Source organism: Sciurus vulgaris, assembly GCF_902686455.1.
Source record: "Sciurus vulgaris genome assembly, chromosome: 12".
NCBI lineage: Eukaryota > Metazoa > Chordata > Mammalia > Rodentia > Sciuridae > Sciurus > Sciurus vulgaris.
The window spans coordinates 595,666-621,777 of NC_136473.1; the positions used below are offsets into that span (position 1 = coordinate 595,666).

General features: G+C 62.3%; 1 protein-coding gene across 1 annotated transcript in view; it reads right to left on the reverse strand.

The window, feature by feature from the left end:
- The window catches only part of PGBD5 (piggyBac transposable element derived 5), a 140,637-nt gene that overhangs the window by 99,707 nt on the left and 14,818 nt on the right, over window positions 1-26,112 (reverse strand). Inside the window, exons 2-3 of the mRNA XM_079107636.1 lie at window positions 6,939-7,366; window positions 1,757-1,891 (exon numbers count right to left, since the gene is read on the reverse strand). Coding sequence (XP_078963762.1) covers window positions 1,757-1,891; window positions 6,939-7,366 — 563 coding nt within the window. The remainder of the gene's footprint in view (window positions 1-1,756; window positions 1,892-6,938; window positions 7,367-26,112) is intronic.

The following is a 26,112-nucleotide window of genomic DNA, read 5'->3' on the forward strand; positions in this document are numbered from 1 at the left end:
CCTGAAGGGCGAGGCAGAGGGTCGCCCTCGGGAAAACCACGTGAGTCAGACCTATCTGCTCCGGAGGGGAGTGGAGACGGAGGCCGGACGGTGGCAGGCGGGCGAGCTGTCACTGGCTCTTGTGATTGACGCGCAAGACCCTTGGCTGCTTGGGCCCTGCTCTCCTGGTGTGTGGGGACAAAGCCCTGCATGCACCTCAGCCAGCACACGGAAGGGATGCTGCACACAGGCGCACCTCACGCACAGGTTGCTCCAAGGCCCCAGCGCGTGCCCGGAGCCATGGGTGCTACTGGACCTGTATCTGGCCACACGCGGTGGCCATGATTTTTGCAGTTTGAGGCACAACAGCAAAAGGGGAGAGCATCTGTTTCCTTCCTCGCAACCCCACAGGTACGCTTGTTCCTACCGAAGATCTCGAGTTTCATTTCTTACCACATCGAGAACTTTCCTCCTTTGTTTAGGAGAAGCAGCCTGCAGCTTCTCTGGGCGACCCTGAGCCTCCAGCACGGCCGGCTCACCACAATGAGGTGATCAAGGGTCACTCTGGACCCAAGTGCTCCAACAGGCCACCTGGAGGCGGAGACGGCTCCCAGGTTGCACACACAGGGCGTAAACGCTGGGAAAGGCGCGGGCCTCAGGTGCGGAGACCGGACTTCCTCCACCAGGTGCAGAGCAACGCACCTTCAGAAACGCGCCTTGTCCGTTTCTGGGACTTCCTGACTGGTAAGACTGACCCCTTGGAGAGCAAGGCAGCGCATGGGGGCCGCTGGGCGGGGCTCCACGGGGATGCTGCTGGGCCACGGGCTCTGGACACACACTGACAGCTGGACCATCCCAAGCCCGTGTCTGTAGCGCCGGCACCGCACCACGTGCTGTGGATCAGCAGCGTCCCTGGCTAGGCCCAGGGCGCAGCTCATATTCGGGCTCAGGGTGAGCACAGTGCCAACCAGAGGGGGGTGTGGGCAGGACCCACAGGCTGCAGACTCCCTGAGGGAGTGGGCACTGTCCACACGGGACGCACCCAGTGCCACACACACAACAGGGTGTCACTGCAGGGGCCTGGGGGCGAGGGCACAAGGCCCGGCTGCCTGCTGCAGGCGAGTGAAGCCTGCCCTGGGACAGGTCCACTCTGGTCACTGCCGGACACCTGTGCATACGTAGAGCCCATTGAGACCCAGGCCTGGCCACTTGTGGGCCCCAGACCTGCAGAAAAAAGCCAGCACCCACCCTCTGCTGGAGGACGTCCCCAGGAGCTGTGCCCTTCCTGGGCGTGGCTCTGGAGTGGGGGTGGTGCGGACACGCCCAGCTAACTCTTCCTACCAGTCCTAGCTCGGGACAGAGGGACAGGCGGGCACCCGCAGCTGGGCCCTGGGTCTGCAGCCATGCGGGGTAGCAAATGTGGGGTCAGCTACCAGGGGCCAGCAGCCTGACGGGAGCTCACAGGAGGAACCAGCCCTGTCACCAGGGGCTTAACCTCAGAGCTGCCCCTGGTCTCCAGCCTGCTGCCCCCTCTGCATGCCCCTGGCTCCCAGCCGCTGGCGTCTGACGCCACCTCCTCTGGAACACATGCCACATCGCCATCAGGCCCAAAGGGCCAGTGACACGTGCACGCGCCCAGAAAGGCCAGTTTCGCCAGCGGGTTGTTGGTGGCCTGTGCAGAAGGCCTCCTCGGGACCGGGAAGGCCTCCTCGGACCTTTGGAGGAGCCAGCCCTGGGCAGCAGGGGCGCTGTGAGCACACCACCCAGCACGGCCCACCTGGACGATGAAGCCGGTGGACGAGCACTGCCGGACCCAGAGGCTGAATTTCCGCTTTTTCCTCTTTCGCAGCTCACGCTCCGTGCACGTGGCGATGAACACGGGGTCCTCGTCGATCAGGGGTTCGTGTAGCACCTGCCAGGGAGAACAGAAGTTCCCAGGGCAGCAGCGTGAGCTCAGCTCCCGCCTGCCCTGGCGGGCTGCGCGGCTCAGCCAGGTCGCTTGACTTCTCTGATGCAGTCTCCATATCCCAAACTGCGTCCGAGGGGACGCAGCAGCAAGCTGGGCCTGGACACAAACCCGAAAGGAAGACGCTTGTCCGCGGGGTAGTTACTGCAGGTCCTCCGGCCCCTGGCTGGACACGTCCAGTGCAGGGTGCCTGCCTCCTTGCCAGGATGCCCTGTCACCACAGGCAGCTCCGTGGCTGAGGACGTCTCTCTCACAGTCAAATGCACAAACGTCTATCTTATACCCACGGATCCGACTTCCACCCCGGGAGAAACAAAGGAAAAACACACGCTTTCTTTGGCTTCTCTGGGTGCTGAGGCTGGGCGTGGGGTCTCATGCCACCACCCTCAGTAGGGTCTCAGGACAGCTCTCCCGTCACCTGCGGCCTCCGCTGCCCAGGCCGACCCACCCCTTTCAAGGTGTGCCTCGGAGGGCCTGGTTCCCTGCCACCCCGATACAAGGCATGGCCCCTGGTCACGTGCCAGGGCCGTGTCCTGCAGAGCATCCCTGGGCAGTTAGACTGACTTCACGTGAACTGTGTCAGCTGCTTCATGACACGGTTAAGGGCTTTTTCAGTAAGAGATAAAATGAAGTCGCCCCAAGTGGTGTGGAGCATTGCTTCTTCAAGCTACAGCGTCTTGGAGGCTTTCGGGCAGATTCTGGGGTGAGCTATGCTTTTCTCCCTGGTGCTATTTCAGAATTGATTGTGAATCAGAACACGTGTCTGTGGTTAACTAGAATACAGGGTGCAGGCTCTGACAGGAGCACTCTGCAATGCCGTGGGTCCAGGTCAGCAAGGTACAGCCCAGTCTGGCCCACCATCTGCTTTTGTAAATAAAGTTTTATTGGAACCCAGCCATGTTTGTTCTTTTGCCTGTCATCTATAGCTGTGTCTGGGCCACAACAGCAGAATTGACAAGATCCACAGAGAACACAGCAGTCTAAAATACGACTTGGCCATTACAGGAACACTTTCAACAAAAGTCACCCAGGGACTTGCCAAAGTGTGGGTTCTGACCCAGGAGATCTGAGGCAGCACCGGACACCATGTGTTTCCCGAGTCCCTGGTGCCATCAGAGCACCACCTGACCAGGAATGGGGTGCTCACCCCTGGAACCGCACGGTGCCCTTCCTCTCTCCCGTTACCTGGAATTGCACTTAAAATGGGGCCGCCCCGTCTGCTGGCTCTGCTGTGGGAAGCACAGGGACAGGCATCCAGCCTGGTCCAGCCCCTGCTCCTGGTCCCTCCCCTGGCTGCAGCCTCCCGGGCCCTCACATGACTGGCTCTTCACGACTCGTGAAAGATCCAAAGCCGTTTGGAAGGAAACACACATGGACAGCGTGGTGGGAGGCAGGCGGGAGGGAGGGAGGCACGGAGGCCTGCAGCCTGCGCTCCCCATCCAGGTGCTCAGCGCTCTGACCCGGACACAGAACCGCCCTCCTGCTCAGCAAGCAGGCAGGCACCCGAGGCACAACGTGTGTGACACCCTGCACCCGAGCCTCGTGACCCCGTTTCTGTCAACAAGGGACCCATGTGTGGCTCAGTATGAAGTCCAGCACGGGCACAGGCGCCCGAAGCAGGAAATATGCATGCCACGAGTCCCCTCTCCCCCAGGGCAGGCTGCGGCCTTTGTGCGGTGCCATCTCCAGGACCTCCGCATGCAAAGGCACACTCTGGGTGTGCTGGACAGCATGCATGGTGCAGAAGGACAGGCGTCCATTTACCTGTGCACAACCCTGGGGATCTCTGACTACTGGCTCTGGTTTTGAGAAAACGTAGCATGTCCCATTTTGTATTTGCGTCTGGATGCCACATAGGCCAGGGCACACACTGCTCCGGTCACGATGGGGTCCCCTGGGGCTGCTCTGCAAACCTGTCAAAGGCCGTGCTTGGGCTGGGCCTGTGGTGCTTAGGGTGGAGTCAGGCGGCAGGAGGCAGCAGTCACGACTACCCGGGAATCTGCAGCAGATCAGTCCCCACTGCTGACCAGAGGTCAGAAGTATTCCCTTCCAGCTGGTCACAAACATGGGCCCTGAGGCAGGCAGGAAGACGCCAGGACTCACTCGGGTCAGTGCTTCTCCATGGCCTTCTAGAGCCCAGGGGCACAGGCTGGGGCTGCACTCCGAAGCCTCTGGCTTCCCCAGCCACGGTGGAGGGTCTCAGGACCACAAATGCAGGACCCAAGCAGGACATGGCTTGGGCTGGTGGTCGACACAGAAGCACCCTGGGGCACCCTGTGTGCTCCATTGGGGGGCAGGAGGGGCCTGGTGACTCTAGGAAACCCCCCAGGACACCAAGGGCCAGCCACGTTCCTCGTCCAACACACGTCATTGCTGGACTGCGCCTCCTGGGACGGGGCCGGCCCCTGCCTACAAACTGGGCCCACTCATCAGGCCTCCCTGACGCGGGCAGACCCCTGACCAGCCTTGCCTTGTGCCCAGCATTAGGAAGTGCCCAGTACCCTTGTCTGGCCCATGTCTTCTGCTGTGCTGGGGCCCGGAGCCAAGCTCTTATGAACACGCTGATCCTCCAGGCCCCCGCCCTCTGCTGCCCAGTGCCCAGCCCTGCCGGGGGTGGCCCAGGCTCCCAATCACAAGCAAGCGGGGCTTCCCAACACGACTCCAGGTCTGTCACCCACGGTCCCTCCGACTCCGGGCCTGTCACCCACGGTCCCTCCGACTCCAGGTCTGTCACCCACGGTCCCTCCGACTCCGGGCCTGTCACCCACGGTCCCTCCGACTCCGGGCCTGTCACCCACGGTCCCTCCGACTCCGGGTCTGTCACCCACGGTCCCTCCGACTCCAGGTCTGTCACCCACGGTCCCTCCGACTCCAGGTCTGTCACCCACGGTCCCTCCGACTCCGGGCCTGTCACCCACGGTCCCTGGGCTCTGGGCTCTCCAACTCTTCCACACATGCCCCATCCCCTGCTGGGATTCTGACCAACAAACAGGGATGCTGAGCTCAACATGATGACGGAAAGGAAGCCTGACTCCACAGAAACAGAGGCCAAAACGTCACACAAAGGAAAAAAAGAAAAAAAGAAAAACAAAGGATGTGATTGACAGGCTTCCACCAGAAGCAGTAGAGACATGAGTGCAGAACGGGGGAGCCTCTGGGTGCCCTGCCCCTGGTGCCAGGCCTGTCCGCAGCTGTAGGCTAAGGGGCGAGCTGCTTCCTGGGACACCCGTTTGGTGGCTGCAGTCCCGCCGCTGCCTGCTCAGGGCTCCCAAAGCCTGTGGGGCCGCCCTCGGGCTGCCAGGCCCAGGGCTGCCTCCTCCATGATCCCAGGTTCCCTCAGGGCCCTGCAGCGTCCGGGGGCGTAGTGTTCACCATGCAGGTGAGCCTGCAGTTCCAGGATACACGGGGTCGCAGGATCGGCACACAGCAACAGATGTGAGCACCACCATGCCTGAGGCTCGCCTAGACGTGCAGCCAGAGGGTCCCTGGCAACTCTGCCCTCAGGCTGCCACACATCAGCCACCCAAGGGGCTGGATGCTGGATTCCTGAGCGCTGTGGGGACCTGGTAGGCCCACAGCCGTCCCCAGGAGTTCCTGAGACACATCCGGCCCAGGACAGTCAGAATGGGGCTTCTGTTCCCCAGTGTGCAACTAACACGTCTCTCGCCTAGTTCAACCAAGCAAGTGTTCAGTGGCATAAGAAACTGTGTGCCAGGCCCTGCAGGCTGAGGACAAGACCGTGCTGTGTCCCTAAAAGCCTGCACTTACTGTCAGGCAGGTGGGTGATTTGGGTGCCTGGCCATTGTGGGAGGGGCTTAGCAACAGGATCTGAGGAATGCTGGCCTGGTGGGAATGGATAAATCTATGAAGCAGAGGACAGAAAACATTCCCAAACACCTGGCCACCTCAAGGTATCCAGCAGGTTCCAGAATAGCAGGGGAGCTATTCAGGTCATTTTCAGGTCCCCACAGACCTGAAAAAGGCCCACGGCCTCCACCAGGGGCAGCATGGGTCGACAGAGCTGGGGAGGAGCTCCAGAAGAGACCTTCAGGAGTAGTGTTGTTGGAGGCCCTTCAAGGAAGGCACAGAACACAGTCAGTGAGGCTCTGCACCAGAAGGGAGGAGGCACCGCTTCCACACAAAACAGCCCAGGCAAGGGGCTCACCTGGCAAGCCACTTTCAATGTCCAGCCACACTCTAAAGCTAGACTGCACCGCTGTGATGGACGCTGACCCCGCCTACCTGACCACCTCAATCTCATGGACCAGGAAAGCTATGCCAAGAAAGATCCTGAGTCTGTCTCACTCTAGGTGTGATGGCCACAGGCACAGGTGCACATCAGGAGGGAGGCCCTGGCTCACAGGCACAGGCGCACACCAGGAGGGAGGCCCTGGCTCACAGGCACAGGCGCACACCAGGAGGGAGGCCCTGGCTCACAGGCACAGGCGCACACCAGGAGGGAGGCCCTGGCTCACAGGCACAGGCGCACACCAGGAGGGGAGGCTCAGCAGCTAAGGATAGCCACATGTACCCTCTCCTGGGAATGTGGGAATGGTGACTGGGAGCCACACCAGAGGGGCCTGGGCTCTACAAAAATTGTCCAGAATCTCTGGCCCTGGAATGGCCTAGAGGCCCTGGGCACCTCTGTGCCCTGGAACTGAAGAACTGCTGCAGGCCCGCCCACTCCCTGTACTACCCTGGTGTGCAGCACTCTGCAGCGCCAGCAGGCACGTGTTCAGAGCGGGCAGGAGAGGACGCTGGCCCTGCAGAGCACCCTGCTGGAGGAACGGCGGGAGGGACGCTGGCCCTGGAGCAAGGAGCGAGCTCCGACTGGCCCCCGTCCTCCACCACCCAAAGCTGGTGGCAGGGTCAAGGGATCGGAGGAAAGCAGAGGGGACCAAAGACCTGGGGGGGCAGGAAAGAACCCAAGTCCCGCCACCAGCCAGGCACAGACGGGGTGCTAGGGCAGCCGGCCGAGGCCTGCCAGCCTCACCTGGGTTTGGGACGGCCTGAAGGCTGCGTCGAAGCCACTCTGCAGGGAGTCGAGGAAGGGCTGAACCTTGTAGAGCCCGTGCGTGGCCTGGCTGGAGCGGAAGGCCACGACGTGGAAGTACTTGAGGATCTTCTCGAAGCGGGCCTGGCTCATGGCCAGGGCCAGGCTGCGGTTGCTGTAGAAGCCGCCGCTCCAGATGCTGAGGACAGACTCGCAGTGGGAGACGCTGGTGGAGATCACGTAGCCCAGGAAGGCCTTCATCTCGGCCAGCGTCACCTCGGCCCAGGCGCCATCACTGCCAAACCGCTCCTGGAACTTCTTGGCGTACATGTTGGTCTGCACCACCATGTTCTTGAGCACGTTGTCGGGGACGAAGAGCTGGAAGAAGTCCATGGCACTGGCGCTGGGGGGCATCTTCCGGGTGGGACCTGAAATCCAAAGATAGGCCATGTGTTCGCGCCTGTGACCCCATGGCCCCGGAGCAGGAAGGACAGCTGTGGGCCAGCCCTGGCCCTCTCCCTCCAGGAGGAGCTGGACGCTGTGCCCCAGGAGGCCATGGCCCTGCTGCCCCTCCTCCCAGCCTCCAACCTCATGGCAGGATGTCCACCCAGCTCCTTCCTGGAACATGGCAGCACCCCAGTACCCATGGGCCCACAACCCGGAGAGGATGCGCACGAGGGGGCATGGGGGGGAGGCTGTGACGGCACAGGTGGGGTCAAGTGGCTTTCTGGCTTCATGCCTGGTGAGTCAGGGTAGCTCTGTGGATGAGCCATTTCCACCAAGGACAAGCACCCTCCAGGAAAGGGCACCTCGCCAGGCATGCCCAGCACGGCCCACGAGCTCACTAGTGAGCCATCCAAAGGGGCCGGTCGGCCAGATTTTGCCAATGTGATGTTAAAAAGCCTCCAACCTGGTCGGTGTCACACACACCGACTCCCTAGCTCACCATCCTGAGAGGCCCTCAGGAAACACAGATCAACCTGTGCCCTGAAGATAGCCACACTATGGGTGTGGCTGCCACGGCACCCAGGCCACGAAGCCACAGTCTGTGGGCCGCCTCCACACCCAGGCCACGAAGCCACAGTCTGTGGGCCGCCTCCACACCCAGGCCACGAAGCCACAGTCTGCGGGCCGCCTCCACACCCAGGCCACGGAGCCAGTCTATGGGCCGCCTCCACACCCAGGCCATGGAGCCACAGTCTGTGGGCCGCCTCCACACCCAGGCCACGGAGCACGGTCTGCGGGCCGCCTCCACACCCAGGCCACGAAGCCACAGTCTGCGGGCCGCCTCCACACCCAGGCCACGGAGCCACAGTCTGTGGGCCGCCTCCACACCCAGGCCACGGAGCACGGTCTGTGGGCCGCCTCCACACCCAGGCCACGGAGCGCGGTCTGGGCTGCCACCACGCCCAGGCCCATGGGGTTACAGTCTGTGGGCTTCAAGGGGACGGAACCACACCTCGCCGGTCCTGGATGGGAGCAGAGTGTAAAGTCTGGCTTCCACTGAAAGACATGACCAGTGTTGCTCCACCGTACGTGGAAGTCCCACACACGGAAGTGTCTTTAGTGGGGGCCACACGTGTGCACGTGGCATGCATGTGCGAGGAGCGGGGCATGCGGTTCTCCTCACAGAGGGCCAGCAGTGAGCAGAAACTGGAGGCAGCCCAAGTGGCGCCTGCCTGCTCCCTGCGCGGCGGTTCTAGTGGCAGCCGGATCTCCGCGCCCGCCCTCTTCACCTCCAGTTTACACAGCCTCCGAGAAACAAGTTCCCTGCAGCCAAACTCAGAGTGCAGGCGTCAGTCCAGGGCCTGCGATGGGCGGGCAGGGAGCCACAACGTGTCCTCCCGGCCACCTGCACGGTGGTGGGGACCTCCACCTCTCCCTGCCCCGGCTCTGCCCGCAGAACGTGCTGCAAAGGCTGTCACGCGAGACCACGAAGGGCTGCCCGTGACGCCCAGCACAGCACCACGCCACCTGAGGGCCAGCGCTGCCGGGGACTCTGGGTGGCCCCTGCGCAGGCCCACTGACGGCCAGGCCCGGTGCCCCCATGCAGACTACATGCTACAGAGGAGCGGACGCCCACAGAGCCACACCACCCCAAGCTGGCTCCGCCCACCACGGCGTGGACAGGCGGCCGCAGACCCCGTGCCCAGCAGCACACGGCCAGTGGTGGCCAGGGCACAGGTGGGCCGCAGGGCACTCGGCAGCAGCGGGGGAGGAGGAAGGCCGGCACCGAGAGAGCCGCGTCAGGCTGAGGCGCAGCGAGTCCTCTGCCTACGCCCCTTCCAGGTGCTCGTGCCTCCCGGCCGCGTGCTGAGGTCACGCCACAGTCCCAGCCCGACGGCGCACAGACACCGGAGGTGGCTCTCCGTCTGGTCCTGGTTCACGAGCAGCCCCCACGGCCCCTGAGACGCTGAGCTCCTGGCATCTGAAACACGTTGGCACAGCCAAACTGAGGCATAGACACCGCCCGTGCCACCTCGGGACTTGCCCTGGGCCGTCCACAGGGCTCCCCAGGTCCCTGAGGGCCATCACCCACCTGGCAGGAAATGGCTCAGGCAAGCCCAAGGCCGTGGCCTAAGAGACCTCAGCCCCCGGGGCCAGGCCAGCGCCGGCCACCCCACCTCTGCACTGCACTCGCGAGGAACAAGGCAGGGACTCCAGGGAAAGGGCAGCGTCTGTCAGGAGCCACAGGGGGACCTGGAGGCGGCAGGACCAGGAGCCCGGGCCCTGGCTGAGGGTGAGCGCCCGGCAGAAATGCCTGCGCTGGGCGCCACCCGCTCCCGCGGCCGGGACGCTTCCCACCAGGGCTGCTTCCTCACGCTCCTGGCAGAGGACAGGCCCCTTTCTTCACAGGCGGGGTGGCTCTGCTTAGAGGGGGCTTAACGCAGGGCAGTGGGGGAGCCACCACCCCGTGGTCTCTGAGTGGGACTGATGTGGGACCAATGCTGAGAACAGGAAGGAGGAAGACCAGGTCTTCTCCCAGGGGCGGACGGCATGGTAGGCGGAGGAGGCAGCAGATGAAGACTTGGACTCTGAGGAGGACTGTGCCCACAAGAGGGACCAGAATCCACACCTCAGGGGAAGCAGGGTCTGGGAGGCTCCAGGGAAGGCTGTCTAAGATGGGCTCTGGAGGGGATCTGAGAAAGGTGTCCGTCCTGGGGAGCTGAGGTATTTCAGCAAGTGAGAACATCACGTGCAAAGGCCCTGGGGCCAGAGACCACACAGTCATTACTGCATCTGCAAAAGGGAGAGGGGCTTTGGGGAGGATGGGAGTCTGGACACTGCCATGGGATGTGGACCTACCCAAGCATGTGAGGACACAGAGGAGGATGTGGATGAGTCATCTGCACACAGGTGCAGGGAGGACCTGGCTGATGCTGAAGTCAGGTGAGACCGGAAGGGACTTGGCCAGCTCCTCAGCTGGTCCCCCCAGGTGTATGGCTCAGAGTGCTTAAGGGTGAGCCCGGCAGGCCAGCAGCTGCATCCCATCTCACATCTCCATCTGAGCAGGACAGGAAAAAGGCCAATGTCTCACTCCAGAGACGTCCAGCACGGCACTCCAGACCCCCATGTCCCCGGCCTCTGCTCCCTTCAGGCCACCTATGGGCAGCGCTGCCCTCGACCCACAGCCGCCCGTCAGCTCCCCTTGCCACCTCTCCCAGCCACCTGCTGAAGCCTCAGCCTCTGGCTGCGCAGTGTCAGCTGCCCTGAGGGCGTTCCCACTGACTACCCCCGTGGCACACGGCAAGAACGACGGTCACACCTCGCCAGGCACGCTGGACCCAGCACCCGTGCTTTCCACGGCCCACAGCACATGTCACACACCTCAGAGGCCATCAGGGCCAGCCACTCCCTGCGGACCCGCAGGAAGCACTACTGGGCTGGCCTGAGCCACAGGGAGGAAGGAAGCCCCCTGGGCCCTGGGCCCTGGGCCCTTCGGCTCTCCTGCCCCTCGGCTGTGACTGGACCCCCATGCTGGTCCCCTGCCTCACCACCCTCCTGCTGTCCTCCTGGTACTGGTCCAGTCCGTACCCAGTTTGGGGTTTTGTGTGCTTGGGACAGAACCCAGGGCCTCACCCACACGAGGCAGGTGCTCCATCATCAAGATGCACTCCAGCCCTTTTATTTATGTATGTTTTGAGACAGGATCTTGCCAAGTTGCCCAGACTGGCCTTCAAACAGTGACCCTCCTGCCTCAGCCTCCTGAGTCATGGGATGACAGATTACAGGTGGACACCCTGCACCTGGGTTTGGTGCACACTGTGGAGTAGACACAGTTTGCTTCTGGTGGGTCTCTGTTGCCGCCCTCTGACCCCAGCAGGCGTGACGGCAGAGGCAAGGATGTGGGGCCATCTCTGTCCTCAGAGCCCGCAGAAGGCGTGCTGCACACTCATGCCTGTTGACAGGAGGACAAAGCTCACTGAAGGGAGAGCAGCGCACACCCACGGGAGCAGGTCCTTCCTCTGAGTTCAGGGAGGGTTAGTCTCTGCCCGCTGACGGGTCAGGGCGGCCATGAGCACCAGTGCCCCCGGGAGGCCTGTGCAGAGAATGGGAGCGGGCGGACAGTTCAGGGCCTGTCCTGCCGTCCTGACAGGTGCAGGGGAGACCTCCTGTGACTTTGCGCCACTTCTGATGGCTGGGCTGACGACAGCCAGCCTAGGAGCAGGGCTGGGTCCTGCTGCTCTCTCCGCCCTCCCCTCCCCTCCCAGCTGGGGAACCACCCTGGCCCTTCCCCCTCCCACTCCATCCCCGCGCTCCAAGCTGCCGGCCCTGTGACCTTGGGGGGCTGCCCAGCATCTCTGTGCCTGTCTCCTTATCTACCAAGGGGAACAGGCAGCACCAGGGCACAGGGCACGAGCCCTCACACAGGGACGCTGCTGGGCCCGGCCAGGGAGGCTGCAGGACACTGGGCCTCCCTCAGAGTGCTCGCCCAACCTCAGCCCTGGAGGCCAGTGGGCGTCCGAGGGGCCCATCTTCGCCGTGGGAGGTGGGGCTGCGCAGGTGCACCTCTAACCAGAAGCCTCCGGAAGCTCTAGTACTCGTTTGGGCCAAGAATGGCTTCTGGTGCTTTTGCTAGGAGTCGTCTGCAGGTCTGGGTACAGGAAAGCGTCGATACTTAAAACCGAGGCATCAGGAGAACAGAATCATCATCTCCAGGCTGAGTCAAGCCAGTCCAAAGCACCGCACCTGCGTCATGGCCTCTGCTCTGCAGCCCTGACCAACACGCGCCATAAAGGCACCAGCAGGACCGGCCGACACCCCTGCCCTCCCTGCTGGCAGCAGGTCCCCATCTGCAGCTAAGGTGACCCATTCCTCCTGCAAGCTTGTGCCCGCCCTGTGTGGCGGGTCTGCAGGACAAGCCTGGTCTGTTTGGAAGCACCTGGGTACCAGGCTGACCACTGGCCACCAAGTGCCAGACTTCCCTCCTAGTTCAACCTCTGCATGTCCAACTCAGTGACCAGGACAAACCTGACCCTGAGCTGGCCCGGGTTCTGCAGGGGCGGGGGCAGCGAGCCGAGGGCAGCTGAGGAGTGTGGAGGCGTTCTCTTCCTGTGTGGTCTGACCGGGGTGTGTACCCAGCACCAAAGTCGGTTCAGAGTAGTGTTGGTCCCCCAAGCGGTGTCCTCCATGGGAGGCCACAGGACTCTGCTGGCCCTAGAAGACACGCAGGAGTCTCCCAGAAAGCCGCATGTGAAGCAGCGGCAGGGCCGTCCTGTTGGGAACACATGGGCACTGTGCACAGCACCTGGAGGAGGGAGGTAGGCAATCGTCTGCTGACACGCTGACCCCGAGCAGGACCAGGCTTCCTGCAATGGGCGCTGGTACAGAGGAGGGGACATGCCCCAAGCCCAGGTCGAGCGTTTCCAGTCTCGCTGGGGAACCTTCCGACGCGAAGCAGCATATGCACATAGGGGTCTGACTTCTGGCGATGGCCAACTCGGGCCCTGCGCCCCCACCCAGGTGACCTGCTGGAAAGCGTTTCCCAAGAGCGCTCTGCAGGGCAGGGGCCCTGACCACCTCAAGGGCACCAGGCTGAGGGGGAGCAGCTGGAAGCAAAGGCCACGTGGTCCACTCCAAGCTGGGCACCGTGTGGCACACCTGGGCCTCCCCCTGCCACAGGCCCGCTGTCTGCACCACTGCATCCCATGCTCCAGGGCACGTGCACAAACAGTTCTCTGGACTTGATCAGGGGACAGGGACCGGGCCCTGTGTGACTGTGGCCTTCTGAGCGGAGCTGGGCTTCCGTGTAACCACGGGATAACAACACAGGAGGGTCACCAGCCTTGGCAAGCCCTCCAATGCCACTCAGGTGGGTGGAGGAGCCGGCCGGCACCAGGCCTTGCTGGGACCAGCTCCGCCAGCAGGTGCCCGCAAGGCAGGCAGGGCTGCTGCACAGCAGGCTGAGTCCTCATGCCAGGCGGGCTGCCCAGGGAGAGCTCCCCTCCCCAGCCCTGCCCTGGACCAGGCCCCAGAGGTAGAGGCTCAGCCATGAAGTTGCGGGTGACAGTGGGCACAGTGTCCAGGAGAAACCAGCAGGGCCAGCTGCTCGGGGCAGAGCCACCTGGGAGCCAGGGAAGCCAGGAGCCCACGGCCTTTGGCGTGGCCAGGTGCCCCTCACTAGGTCACCAGTCGGGCCCCATGGGGCACCTGGCTCATCACACCTGACCCCTGTCCCCACTCTGCAGTTGATGCCACTGGACTTCCCTTTACCAGGCAGGGGACTGAGACTCAGAGGGCAAAGGGCAGCAGAGTATTGGCCACTTCCCTGGAACCCAGTGGGGAGGACACACCTGGCCCTCACAGGAGGCCCCTCCCACACAGTGCCCAGTGTGACGCCATGTCCTCTTAGACATCATGGCTTCCCTCTTGCTCCTGTGGCACCCAAGCAGGGCCCACCTGCTTCCCACTCACCAGGAGCTGCCTCTGCCTCAGACTCCTTCCTGCCCTCCACCTCCTGTGACTGTCCCCAGCTCACCTAATCATGTACCACAGTCAGCAACCCCAGACCACCCTGGTCTCCCCACCAAGGGACGCAGCAACAGAGGGAACTGCGGACACCATCTCTGGGCATCAGGGAGGGCGCTCTACTGGGCCCCACTGGGCCACTGGCCTCATGGGACAGGTTCCTGGGGCCGGGCTCAGGCCCACACAGGCCGGAGAGAGCCTGGGGTCCCACCGCCCACTCCTCCCAGCCCATGGCTCTGGGGTCACCTCCGAGTTTCCATACACACATCCAAGTTCTGGCCACAAGGACCGACATGAGGTGGCAGCCGAGGAGACGCACAGGAGACAGGCCTGGGAGAGGCGAGGGAAGCTGCAGCTGACCACAGCCTGTGCCAATGTGGGGCCGTTCTCATGACCAATATGAGTTCCTAGGAAGAATCGAGCTCCTCCCTAGAAGTGGCCAGCACAGAGCAGGGCCAGCAGAGTGCCCGGGGGTCTGGCAGAAGCACGCACAGGAAATCATGGGCACTTTCAGAGGAGGCCACTAACGGTGGCTCTCCAGGGCATGCCCCGGGTGCCCATGGGCTCCAGGCAGGGCTGCCTCTGCATGCTCCTCGCAAATCTGCAGGCCTGGGACAGCGGCCCTTGGATGCCAGGGTGAGCACGTGAACTAATGGACCTGAAGGGACAATGGCAACTCTCACAGATCTGGAGGAGGTCAGTATATCCCCGTTGACCACAGGTCACAGGGCTTACTGGGAAATGAGGGAGGCAAGGGGACAGGCCACCACACCTGGCGAGGCCAGGGCTGGGGGCACCTCTGGGCAGTTGCGGCTCAGGCAGGACCCTCGGGGCGGGGAGCGAGCCACACACTGTGCAAGACAGCCTGTGCACATGGCCCAGCTCCCAGTCCCCCAGGGCTGGCTTCGACCCTCACACTCACTGCGTGCAGCCATGGGCCGGGCCCAGGGAGCAAGCTGCTGCGACCCAGCTCAGCTTCCGGAACCGACTCCGGGAGCCCCAGCAGCCAACAGGCAGGTCCGTGGCAACACAGAGCCCGCTGGAAGGGCAGAGCTAAAGAGCTGCACCCAGGGCCACAGCCGCCAGCAGCCGCCCCTCCACAGCAAGGTCTAGGCTATGTGCTGACGTGGTGGCCCTGAGGACAAAGGCCAGGGGAGGTAGATGAGAAGCAGGTCCTCTGTGCACCCTGCACAGTCGGGGACGACCAGGATTCCTCCCCAGCACAGGGGCTGGCTCTGCCTGGCCAGCGCTCATGGAGGGGCCAGTACCTGACCTCTCCCCAGAGGGGCAGCCGCCGCCACTCACAGCCTGCTCTGCTGGCCCCAGGCCCACCCTTCCCTCCCACCAGTGCCTCCTGGCCACTCCACATGTCAGCGTGCGCTGGGGACAGAAGAGGTGGCAGTACAGCAGTGTTGAGCAGATGGGAGGACACACAGCCCCTCCACACCTGTGCGGGCCCAGACAGGCCACAGCACAGCTGGCCCAGGACAACAGGGCAGGCGGCAGCTGCTCCCTCCCAGAGGCCAACTGCGTCCCCACGGTCCCCTGGTGGTGCCCACAGCCTGCTGGGCAGAGAGGAAGGAAAGGAAGAGGGGAGAGGAGTGGAGCTTCCTCCTAGGAGGGAGTCCTCCACACAGCATCTGTGTCCAACAAAGACCCGGCCACAGCACAGTGACCTGTCCCCTGTGTGCCAAGTGTAAGTGACTGGGTCCTCTCAGCCCAGGACCAAAAGGCAGATGCAACCCAGTGCTGTGAGCCACAGAGAGAAAGCCGAGCTTTCTCTCTGCAGGGCAAATGGAGGACCCCACTTCTGCCCAACATCTGGGCTTGCTGGAATGACCAGCCCAGTCCTGCACCTGCAGAGGTAGGAAAGGTGCAGGTCTCCTGAGAAAGAGCCACACAAAATGTCCAGGAGCTGTGGCGTACCCAGGATGCAACCAGAAGTGCACACGCACTCCACAGCAGAACAGAGCTGGCAGGCAAAGTCCCCAAACAGGACTCCGTGGGATGCAGCCCGCAGCAGCCAAGGCGTGATCCTGGGGAGTGCTTACCTATAGGCTGGGGCTGCAGCTCGTGGGACCATCCTTCAGAGCCAGAGCAGGACTGGGGCTCTCCCTCCCGGGGCTGAGGTTCTGGGCCTTCCAGCTCCCTGAACAGGAGCCCCCAGCAGCTCACTGTCTTGCTGGGCTGCTGTCTCCTCAAGGCTCCCAAAGGCTTCCAGAGCCTTCCTCCTTGCATCCTCCCTCTCCCCAGCTGAAGGAATCAGAGCAGACACACAAAACTCTCGGAGACTGAAAGCAAAACAGAGACCTCGGGAGAGGCATTTCTAATGAAGCTGGAAAAAACATAAGAATCCTAAAAACGTTGATGTGGTGGTAATAAATAGTCCCATTGTCTGTCAAGACTCTGGGAAGGACCCGCAGCAGGCAAGCAGGGCCACAGGGCACGTGGCCCTGCTTGTGAAAGGCAAGCAGGGCCACAGGGCACGTGGGGACCGGCAGATGTCGGGAGGGGCAGCAAATGCCAGAGCCCCTGCAGGCCCGTGTGCCAGCAAGCTGTGTTTGCTCCAGGGCCCAGAACGGGCTGCCTCGCAATGCGTCCAACCAACAGAAGAACAAGCTACTATGTCCTCCCAATCCTGCTGCAGGCAGAGGGTCGGAGGCCCGGGTTTTGCAGGGAGGCTCCCAGCAGGGCTTCTCTCCTCCCGAGTCCACCCAAGGTCAGCAGCTATATGGACACCTCCACAGGCCATTTCCTTTCAATCTGCCATCCACCCCGACAGCAGGAGCAGCTGGAAAACATCTGGCACCAGTGGCCCAGTGTGACTCCCCACTGGTCAGCTGTGCGAGGCTGGGCGTTGGCCCCCGTCCGCCTCCCTGCAGAGTGGAGGTGGAGCGGGAGAGGACCTGTCGGGCACCCTCAGGACCTGCTGGCTGCTCCTGCTGCTGCCAGGATGTTCCTGTCCTCCCAGGGCCAACAGAGTGCAGAGCGTGGGCGGGGCGTCCACAGGGGGACACTCTGGTGCCGGCTCTGAGAAGGTCGTCTCCAAGGGCAGCTTGAGAGGACAGACATCACGCTGGGAGAGGACTCAGGCTGGGGAGGCCAGAGCGGGTCTAAAGGGCTTCAGGGGGCACCTGTCTTTCAAGCCAGTCCACCTCCCTGGTCTGTTCATGGCCCAGGATCCTACACTGAGGTCCACGGGGCCACCACAGGTAGAATCGTCCACTAGGCAGCCTCGTCTCATGTGGGCTCTGGACTCTTGTGGGATGGCCTGCCCTCACGGTGCTGGCCCAGGGGCTGCCATGGTCACCACGAAGTGGTCTGCTCAGATCACTGCAGATGCCTCGCTCTGATCCAAGGGTCCCTGTGCACACCCTGTGCCAGGGCAGATCTGAGCACTGTGCCCAGGCCAGGGGGCTGGGCGGGAGCAGATGGCAGGCCTCAGGGACAGGACAGATGGGCTGCAGCCACATCACTGCTGAAGAGCCACAAGACACCAGGCAAATGACTGTTTCTACCTCTTCAGAATAAAAGGGTTGAGCTAAGACTGTGGAAGGCTCTTCCTGGGATTTAGACAGACCTCACTGTCTTCTGCAGTCCAGCATCAAACCCCTCGCTGCCTGGACAGGATCTGCAGGGCTCAGCACTCAGGACAAGGACCAAGTGCAACTGCAGCTGCATTAGGGACAGGAGCAGGGCCACCTGAGCCAGGAGCTCTCACCATGGCACAGCTGCAGTTAGGGAAGGACCAGGGCCACCTGAGCCAGGAGCTGCCATCATGGCACAGCTACAGATAGGGAAGGACCAGGGTCACCTGTGCCAGGAGCTCTCACCATAGCACAGCTGCAGTTAGGGAAGGACCAGGGCCACTTGTGCCAGGAGCTCTCACCAAGGATGCAGCTGCAGTTAGGGAAGGACCAGGGCCACCTGAGCCAGGAGCTCTCACCATAGCACAGCTGCAGTTAGGGAAGGACCAGGGCCACCTGAGCCAGGAGCTGTCACCATGGCACAGCTGCAGGTAGGGAAGGACCAGGGCCACCTGTGCCAGGAGCTCTCACCATGGCACAGCTGCAGTTAGGGAAGGACCAGGGCCACCTGTGCCAGGAGCTTTCACCAAGGACACAGATGCAGTTAGGGAAGGACCAAGGCCACCTGTGCCAGGAGCTCTCACCATAGCACAGCTGCAGTTAGGGAAGGACCAGGGCCACTTGTGCCAGGAGCTCTCACCAAGGACACAGCTGCAGTTAGGGAAGGACCAGGGCCACCTGAGCCAGGAGCTCTCACCATAGAACAGCTGCAGTTAGGGAAGGACCAAGGCCACCTGTGCCAGGAGCTCTCACCAAGGACACAGCTGCAGTTAGGGAAGGACCAAGGCCACCTGTGCCAGGAGCTCTCACCAAGGACACAGCTGCAGTTAGGGAAGGACCAGGGCCACCTGAGCCAGGAGCTGTCACCATGGAACAGCTGCAGTTAGGAAAGGACCAGGGCCACCTGTGCCAGGAGCTCTCACCAAGGACACAGCTGCAGTTAGGGAAGGACCAGGGCCACCTGAGCCAGGAGCTCTCACCATAGCACAGCTGCAGTTAGGGAAGGACCAGGGCCACCTGTGCCAGGAGCTCTCACCAAGGACACAGCTGCAGTTAGGGAAGGACCAAGGCCACCTGTGCCAGGAGCTCTCACCAAGGACACAGCTGCAGTTAGGGAAGGACCAAGGCCACCTGTGCCAGGAGCTCTCACCAAGGACACAGCTGCAGGTAGGGAAGGACCAGGGCCACCTGAGCCAGGAGCTGTCACCATGGAACAGCTGCAGTTAGGAAAGGACCAGGGCCACCTGTGCCAGGAGCTCTCACCAAGGACACAGCTGCAGTTAGGGAAGGACCAGGGCCACCTGAGCCAGGAGCTCTCACCATAGCACAGCTGCAGTTAGGGAAGGACCAGGGCCACCTGTGCCAGGAGCTCTCACCAAGGACACAGCTGCAGTTAGGGAAGGACCAGGGCCACCTGAGCCAGGAGCTCTCACCAAGGACACAGCTGCAGGTAGGGAAGGACCAGGGCCACCTGTGCCAGGAGCTCTCACCAAGGACACAGCTGCAGTTAGGGAAGGACCAGGGCCACCTGTGCCAGGAGCTCTCACCAAGGACACAGCTGCAGTTAGGGAAGGACCAGGGCCACCTGAGCCAGGAGCTCTCACCATAGCACAGCTGCAGTTAGGGAAGGACCAGGGCCACCTGAGCCAGGAGCTCTCACCATAGCACAGCTGCAGTTAGGGAAGGACCAGGGCCACCTGTGCCAGGAGCTCTCACCAAGGACACAGATGCAGTTAGTGAAGGACCACAGCCACCTGAGCCAGGAGCTGTCACCATGGCACAGCTGCAGTTAGAGAAGGACCAGGGCCACCTGTGAGTGGACAGAGCTGGGGGCCTATGTGCAGTGCACAGAGCCATTCCTGCTGGGTGCTGAGAGGCCCTTCCTGACACTCGTTCCCCCAGCTCTTGAGATGCTGGGGTCCTGCACACATAGGGCAAGGTGCTGGGTTTGGCTCCCTGGAAGCAAATCCTCAAAATAGAGGGATGGTACTTTGGGCCCAGTCAAGACCCCATCCCAATTCCAACGCCCTGTGGGTTTGCAGAGCTCAAGAGTCATGAAGAAGAAATAAGGTGAGAGACCACTTCCTGGAGTGCCAGAACCTGAGGACCTGGCAGGCAGAGCCTTCTTGAGGCCTGGACCCTAGAGCCACAGGGACTCACCCGGAGCCCTGCCTGGGAGGACCTGGCTGAGCACAGGCTGAGCAACAGGCTCCGCTCTGCAGAGCCTCCATAGTGAGGGCAGGGTGCTGAGGCTGACAGACTCCCATGCAGGGCTTCAGACTAGGCCCTGCTTCCCATCTGTAAAGCAAGAGTGCCACCTCAGACAGCGGCACCGGACAGAACCAGACACCCCTCCCGGCAGAGCCCAGCCGGATTCACACTCACCCGGAACAAGCCCCCTCCGACAAACGCTGGCACCAAGGGCCCTGCCTCCCTGGAGACCAGAGAGGCTGGTCAAGGACACACTCAGACCTAATGGAGGCTGAGAAGTGGACAGAACGTGTACAGACCAGCACTAAGACCTCTGCTCCCTGAGGCCTCTTCCTGCTACCCCAAGTTCCCGCGCGGGGCCCAGCCTGACGGCACCAGCACTCTCACGGAAATGCAGAGCAGCAGGGGCACGGGGGACACTGTTCAGGGGGCTCCGGCCTCTGCCTATGAGTCTCAGTCTGAAGGAAGATGGCAGCTGGCCACCTCCGCCCCACCTCCCTCTACCTCTGCTGCAGGGTCCAGCACAGCTCGGAGGAACCGCAGCGTGGCCTTTGTGGGTCATGATGAAAGGTCACCAGCTGGCCCCTGCATCAACAGGGTCTGCTGTCTCAAGTTGATGCCCATCTTGTTCATTCACGTCTCCCAGTACCTGAGCCAGGTGGCTACTGCCCTAAGTCACCTACATGGCCCTGGCACCCATGCCCTGGAGCCCTGCGGAGGGGCCAGTGTGCTCCAGGGTGGGGAGTTGGGCAGCCCAGAGCCACAGGGACTCACTCGGAGCCCCACACAGGTGGCCCCCTAGGACCCACGCTCCCTTGTGCCCCACGTGACCCTATAAGGGCAGGGCCCTACAGAGTTCTCAGCCTGAGCCACACATAGCCCAGCAGGGGCACCCCAAATTCTGCACACGAGACGGGAGCCCCCCCAAGTCTTCTGTCTGCCCACCTCCCACGTCATTATCCTCCTTAATGAGAGCCAACCCAACAGCTGCACCCATGGTCCCCAGGTGGCGCGCACAAGGTTGGGATGCACCAGGCCAGGGGACTTTCTCCAGTTATGAAGCCTGCCCAAGGACCAGCAGCCTTGAAGGACCCACCGCCCACCCTGCCTGCCCTCCTGGGACTCTGACGTCCACACCAGTCCAGTGCTGTACTGAGCCTAAATGCCCAGAGGAGCGGGAGGGACCTCACTCCACACCCAGCCCACCCTCCCGCCTGCCCGTGACTCGCTCCTGGCTCTCAGCCTCCCCTCCACAACACCTGCCATCTGTCAGCCCCACGGGGACACAGCATGGGGAGATCTACCTCCCGTCCCGACCCTGTTCCGCTAGCCCGTGGCCTTCGCCACCCAGGCACGGTGGCAAAGGTGTGTCGCTCGGGCACTGCAGGGCTGTTCTGCCACTCGGACAGCCTCAGCCCCGGTCCATGTCCGCCATTCCACGGTCCTCCAAGAGCCTCCCCCAGGCCGGCCCTTCTTGGCAGAAACAGCCGCCCACCATCTCCACCTGGGGCAGACGTCCAGAGCTCCCGTCACCGTGACGGGAAGGGGCGGCTACGTTCTCCTGCCAAGCAGCCAAGGCTTCCAGCTTCAAAAAAATCCTTGCAAGAAAATCCACACCCGGCCAAGAGGGGGGCCGGCCACCCAGACCAGTCCCGCACCCAGCACCCAGGGGAGCAGCCTCTGCTTCTGAAACCCCAAGTCTGAGCACGATCGCAGGCACACAGGGTTCCACAGGGACTGAGCATGAAGGGGAAGGGTCCTGGACAGGGTCGGCGGGTGCCGGTGAGGGAAGGCCCCCTCGCACACGGAGCTTTGCCCTCTGCAAACTGCCATCACGGTCCGCACCATTCTGACCTCCCGCCTCTGACCACCGGTCACCCTGGCCACACTGCTGATGTCACGGAGGCCGAGGGGGCGAAGGGGGCATCAGCACCAGCTCATTTTCTGCCTCCAAGTTCAGGGCCCCTGTTTCCTCCACCTCCTGAGGCCACGGGCTTACCCCACATGGTGGGATCCTGGCAGCACAGACCAGGCCAGCAGACTGGACTGCCAGCATATGCCACAAGGTTGGCAGGGTCTGGGCAGGGTATGCACTGCTCCTGCCTGGATCCTGGGTCCCTGTGGCTTGCTGGACAGCCCACCAGGGGGGCGGCCCTTCTCACACAGCCTCTGCATCTGGGTGGGGGGTGGTACTGCCTGACCCAACTCCCTCTTGCCCACCGCCTGAGCAGGCTCCCTCACCAGCATGGACAGTCTGCTGCAGGGCACCTGGCAGAGGAGGATGAGACCAACACCCAGCCTACACCCTGGGGTCATTGCTGCAGGGCAGGGGTGTCTGGGCACCCAGCCAAGCCAGCACCCCTGGCACCTCCTGGGCACCCAGGGTGCAGCAGGGCATTCCACCCTTCCTTTCACCCTGCGGCCACACTGAGCCTCAGGCAGAGCACCCCCGTCCCCAAGCCACACGCTCAACCCCTGCAGACGCACACGTCTGCTCATCGCCTGCTTCCCAGCCACTCCCTCCTTGGCTCTCGGCAGCCGCCTTGGTCTCAGTCTGCTTCCGACAGTGACCTGGCCTGCGTACGCTGACACCCTGAGCCACCGGTCGCCCGTGCGCATGCTGGCCTGCCCACTGCAGCAGGGGCCCGCATGCCATGTGACAGCCGTTCCGCTGGGGGTTGCCTGACTTCAGAGGTGACATTTCTACCTGGAGCATCCTGAAGCACTTCATTTTGACCAGGACACGGGAGCCCTGAAGCCAGGGAAGGAGGCCCTAATGAAGGATTCAGGACCGTCCAGCGACGGGCACGTAAGAGGAGTCCAGTGAGTGTGAGTGCCAGGCCTTGTCCTGACAGGAGCAGTGGCTGCACTGGTGGCCGGCAGGGGCTGCAGCGTCCCCACCGTGCTCAGCCTGGTCACAGAACAGCTTTAGTTGACTGCCGAGAGTCAGAGTGACCGATGTCCAGGTTTGCACAGGACCGAGGGAGTTCCTGGGCCCTAGGGCCCCTCAGCTCTGAAACGAGGGCGGTCCAGGGTAATTGGGGTGCTGGTCACAGCATGAGGGGAGTCTGGCCTGAACCGTGTGCCAGGGCTCGGTCCCATTCAGCACCAGATGTCACGCTTCCTGGTGTGGACGCCACCTCCCACGCGAGCTGATGGCAGTGCTGTCCCTCCAGACTCACTCCGCCTGCACTGGAGCACAACGTGGGCACCGGGGAGCCCCACTTCTGCAGTGTCCAGCCTGGCCTCCAGCCCGGCATTGGCTGGCTTTGTGTGGTAACGTGCTCCACTTCCAGCTTCCCAGGAGGGACCTGTGGACACAAGGCCACATGAACAAGCCAGCAGAGCCGGCACAGAAGGGGACAGAAGCCCGGGAGGAAACCAAGGCGAGCACGGACAGAGGAGGCTGCCTGTGACTTCAAGGTGACCCCGGGTTGTGAGGACCTCAGACAGAAAGCAGGGCAGCCAGCTGCTCTGGGGACCCAGCCGGAGGCTTTGGACATGACGCCGCCTGGTGAACAGAATGGACAGGCTCGATTTCTTTGGGATACTCTTTGGAAAGAGGGATCAAGGAAACTAGAGAATTACTGGGTGGCAAACGTCAACCATTAGGATTCAACTGAAAATCATTACCAAGGATGCTGGGTTGGTCGCTCACGTCTGTCACTCCAGCCACTCAGGAGACCAAGGCAGGAGGATCCCAAGTTCAAGGCCAGCCTCAGCAACTTAGCTAGGCCTATCTCAAACTGTTTAGGTTTGGATGTGAGTGTCCCCAGAAGCTCATGTGTGGGACAGTGCAGGAAGATGCAGAGGAGAAACGACTGGGTTGTAACCCAGTCAGTGAGTTAATCCCTGATGGAATTAATCCAAGTGGTGGGTGCGGCTGGAGGAGGTTGGGTGTGGCTTTGGGGTATATATGTTTTGTATCTGGAGGGTGGAGTTTCTCTCTCTCTGCTTGCTGATCCCCGTGATGTGAGCTGCTTCCCTCCACCGCCCTCCATGATGTTCAGCCTTACCTTGAGCCCCGAGGAATGGAGCCTGCCTTCTGTGGACTAAGCCCTCTGAAACCGTGAGCCCTCAGATAAACCTTTCCTACGATTGTGCTGGTCAGATCATTTGGTCATAGAAGTGAAATAGCTGACTAAAACAAACAAGTAAAAAGGGCTGGGGTGTAGCTCAGTGACAGAGCACCTGCCCAGCACATATGAGGCTGGGGTTTGAGCCCCAGCAACACACACACAATTACGTGTTGAGAAACACCAGCTTCCAGCACAGAGGAAAGAGGGAACTCACTTGTACTTCCGGGGCCTGGATTCTGATCACAGGCTCAGCCGGCAGAGGGACTGAGGGACCAGCCAGGTTCAAGTCCTGTCCTGGCATGCAGGGCCAGCGTCCTTGGCAGACACCCTCCCCACGGCCTCCATCTGCTGACGCCCACTCTGCAGGCCCTCCCCCAGCTGCCTAAGTATGCATGGTGGTTTTCCAGCCCACGTCTCAGTGAGCGGGCACTCATCCAGGCCCACTCGGGAGCCAGGCTGTTCCAGTGTCCAGGACCCACACTGCCCCTTGCCCCGGCGTCCGCAATAGTGGAGCACCCAGCTGGCTCTGCTCCCTGGCTCCCTCCACTCCTGCCTTCTCGGGCTTGCCCGTGTTCCACAGATGGCCCAGAGATACGGGTGTCGGCCCCAGGCTGGAGCAAGGCCCTGGCTAGAGGACTGTCACCAAGCTGATCTTTGCAGGCACTGAGGTCAACTCTGCCTTGCAGAAGTGACAGGTAACAGTTCACAGTGCTGCCTTCAATTCTGCCCGCCACCTGGCGTGCCGGCTCCAGCCCTTTCCTCTCACGCCAGGCGTTGGTGCCCAGCCCGGGGCTGGTGTCTCAGCCCCACACCCACCCACGGTTCTCCAGGACCTGGAGGAGAAGCTCGGACCTCTGTCGACCCTGTGCTGAGTCACAGTCTCGGGGCTGCAGGGCCTTGACCGGAGCTGAAAGGCAGGCGCTGGGGATCGGAGCCTCCCTCCCTGAAGCAGGGTTATGGCAAGTAAATGGAAGCAGCATTTCAAAGAGCCGGTGCACAGCATCCGGGAGACAGGACAGGGAAACCTCCGATACAGAGGCACCAGAGGAAGGAAAGGGGACTGCGGCCCCTCGGGAGCACTGTGGGATAGAAGGGCCTGGCAGGCACCGGAACTGGCCACAGGGAGCCTCCCACCGAGAGCTGCATCCGACTCGCCTGGCCCTGCACAAGCCCAAGCCCACGCTCACTTGGCCTGGCCCTCGGTCTCCCCTGCTGGCTCTGCCCGGGAGGTGACCGCCATTGTGCTTCTTGATTTGGTTAAGGAATCTTTACACATTCGGGCTTCGTGTCTTTGAGATGTGATCCACACAGTCCCAACCTCAAGCCTGGGGCTTTACCCAGCAACGGGACAATCCCAAGGTAGGAAGGGACTTGGAAAGGAAGGCTGATTGTGAGGACAGGTTCGCCTGCGCTCCACAGCCTCACCTGAGACCCAGGCTCGGTGGGGAGCCCAAGGCGCAGACCCTACAGCCCCACCCCCTTGGCCCAGGAGGCCACACTGCTGAAGGAGCCCGTCCCCGAGTCCCATCCCCTTCTATGCAGCTAAGAGCACTTCTTTGTGTGGTGCTGGGGATTGAACCCAGGGCCTTGTGCATGCAGGCAAGCACTCTATCCACTGAGCTACCCCCCCAGCCCTGAGCACTTACTTCCCGGTGACCCTTGCAGCCTGGCAGACAGAGAGCAGTAACGTGGCGTCATTCAGACACCATTTCAAGCTCTGTAAACGGCAAGCGGAAACAGACAAAGGCCCTGCCAAGCCGCAGAGTCCACACAGCCTGACTCACACCATTGCCTCCAAGGCATCTCTAAGCCCGCAGTCAGCGAAGTTTCCTGAGAGTGCCTTTCCCTGTCGACCCTGACTCAATTCTTTAGGAAGGGGTCGCGGTGGTTTGGATTTACAGTTAGAATAAAGGACAGGGTGGCTGGAATAAGACAGCCCTCCACCCAAACTCCTCCCTGTGTGCTCACCTGGCTGCGGTGGGCCTTCAAGGAGGCCTTAGGTCAGGAGGCTGGACCAGGGCTGGAGGGAGGAGGCCCCCTGCTTCCCACAGGCACCTGGCCAGAGTCTGCCCTCAGCAGCGTTCTCTGCTGGCTGGGGAACTGTCGGGAAGCTGAAGCCTACAGGCCAGGTAGGTCCACAGCCTGGACCAGGGAGGGCCAAGGCCCTGAGAGAGCTGGACATCATGGGGTGCTCGCTGTGGCACCTGTGGGCTGGGCTGTCTGCCAACTTCACTCTGAAAGTGCAGTTAGGGTCCCGGGTGGGCGCCAGCCTGCAACTGCAGGGGCAAAGAGGCGAGGCCACACAGATCAGAGGGCAGAGCACTTTCA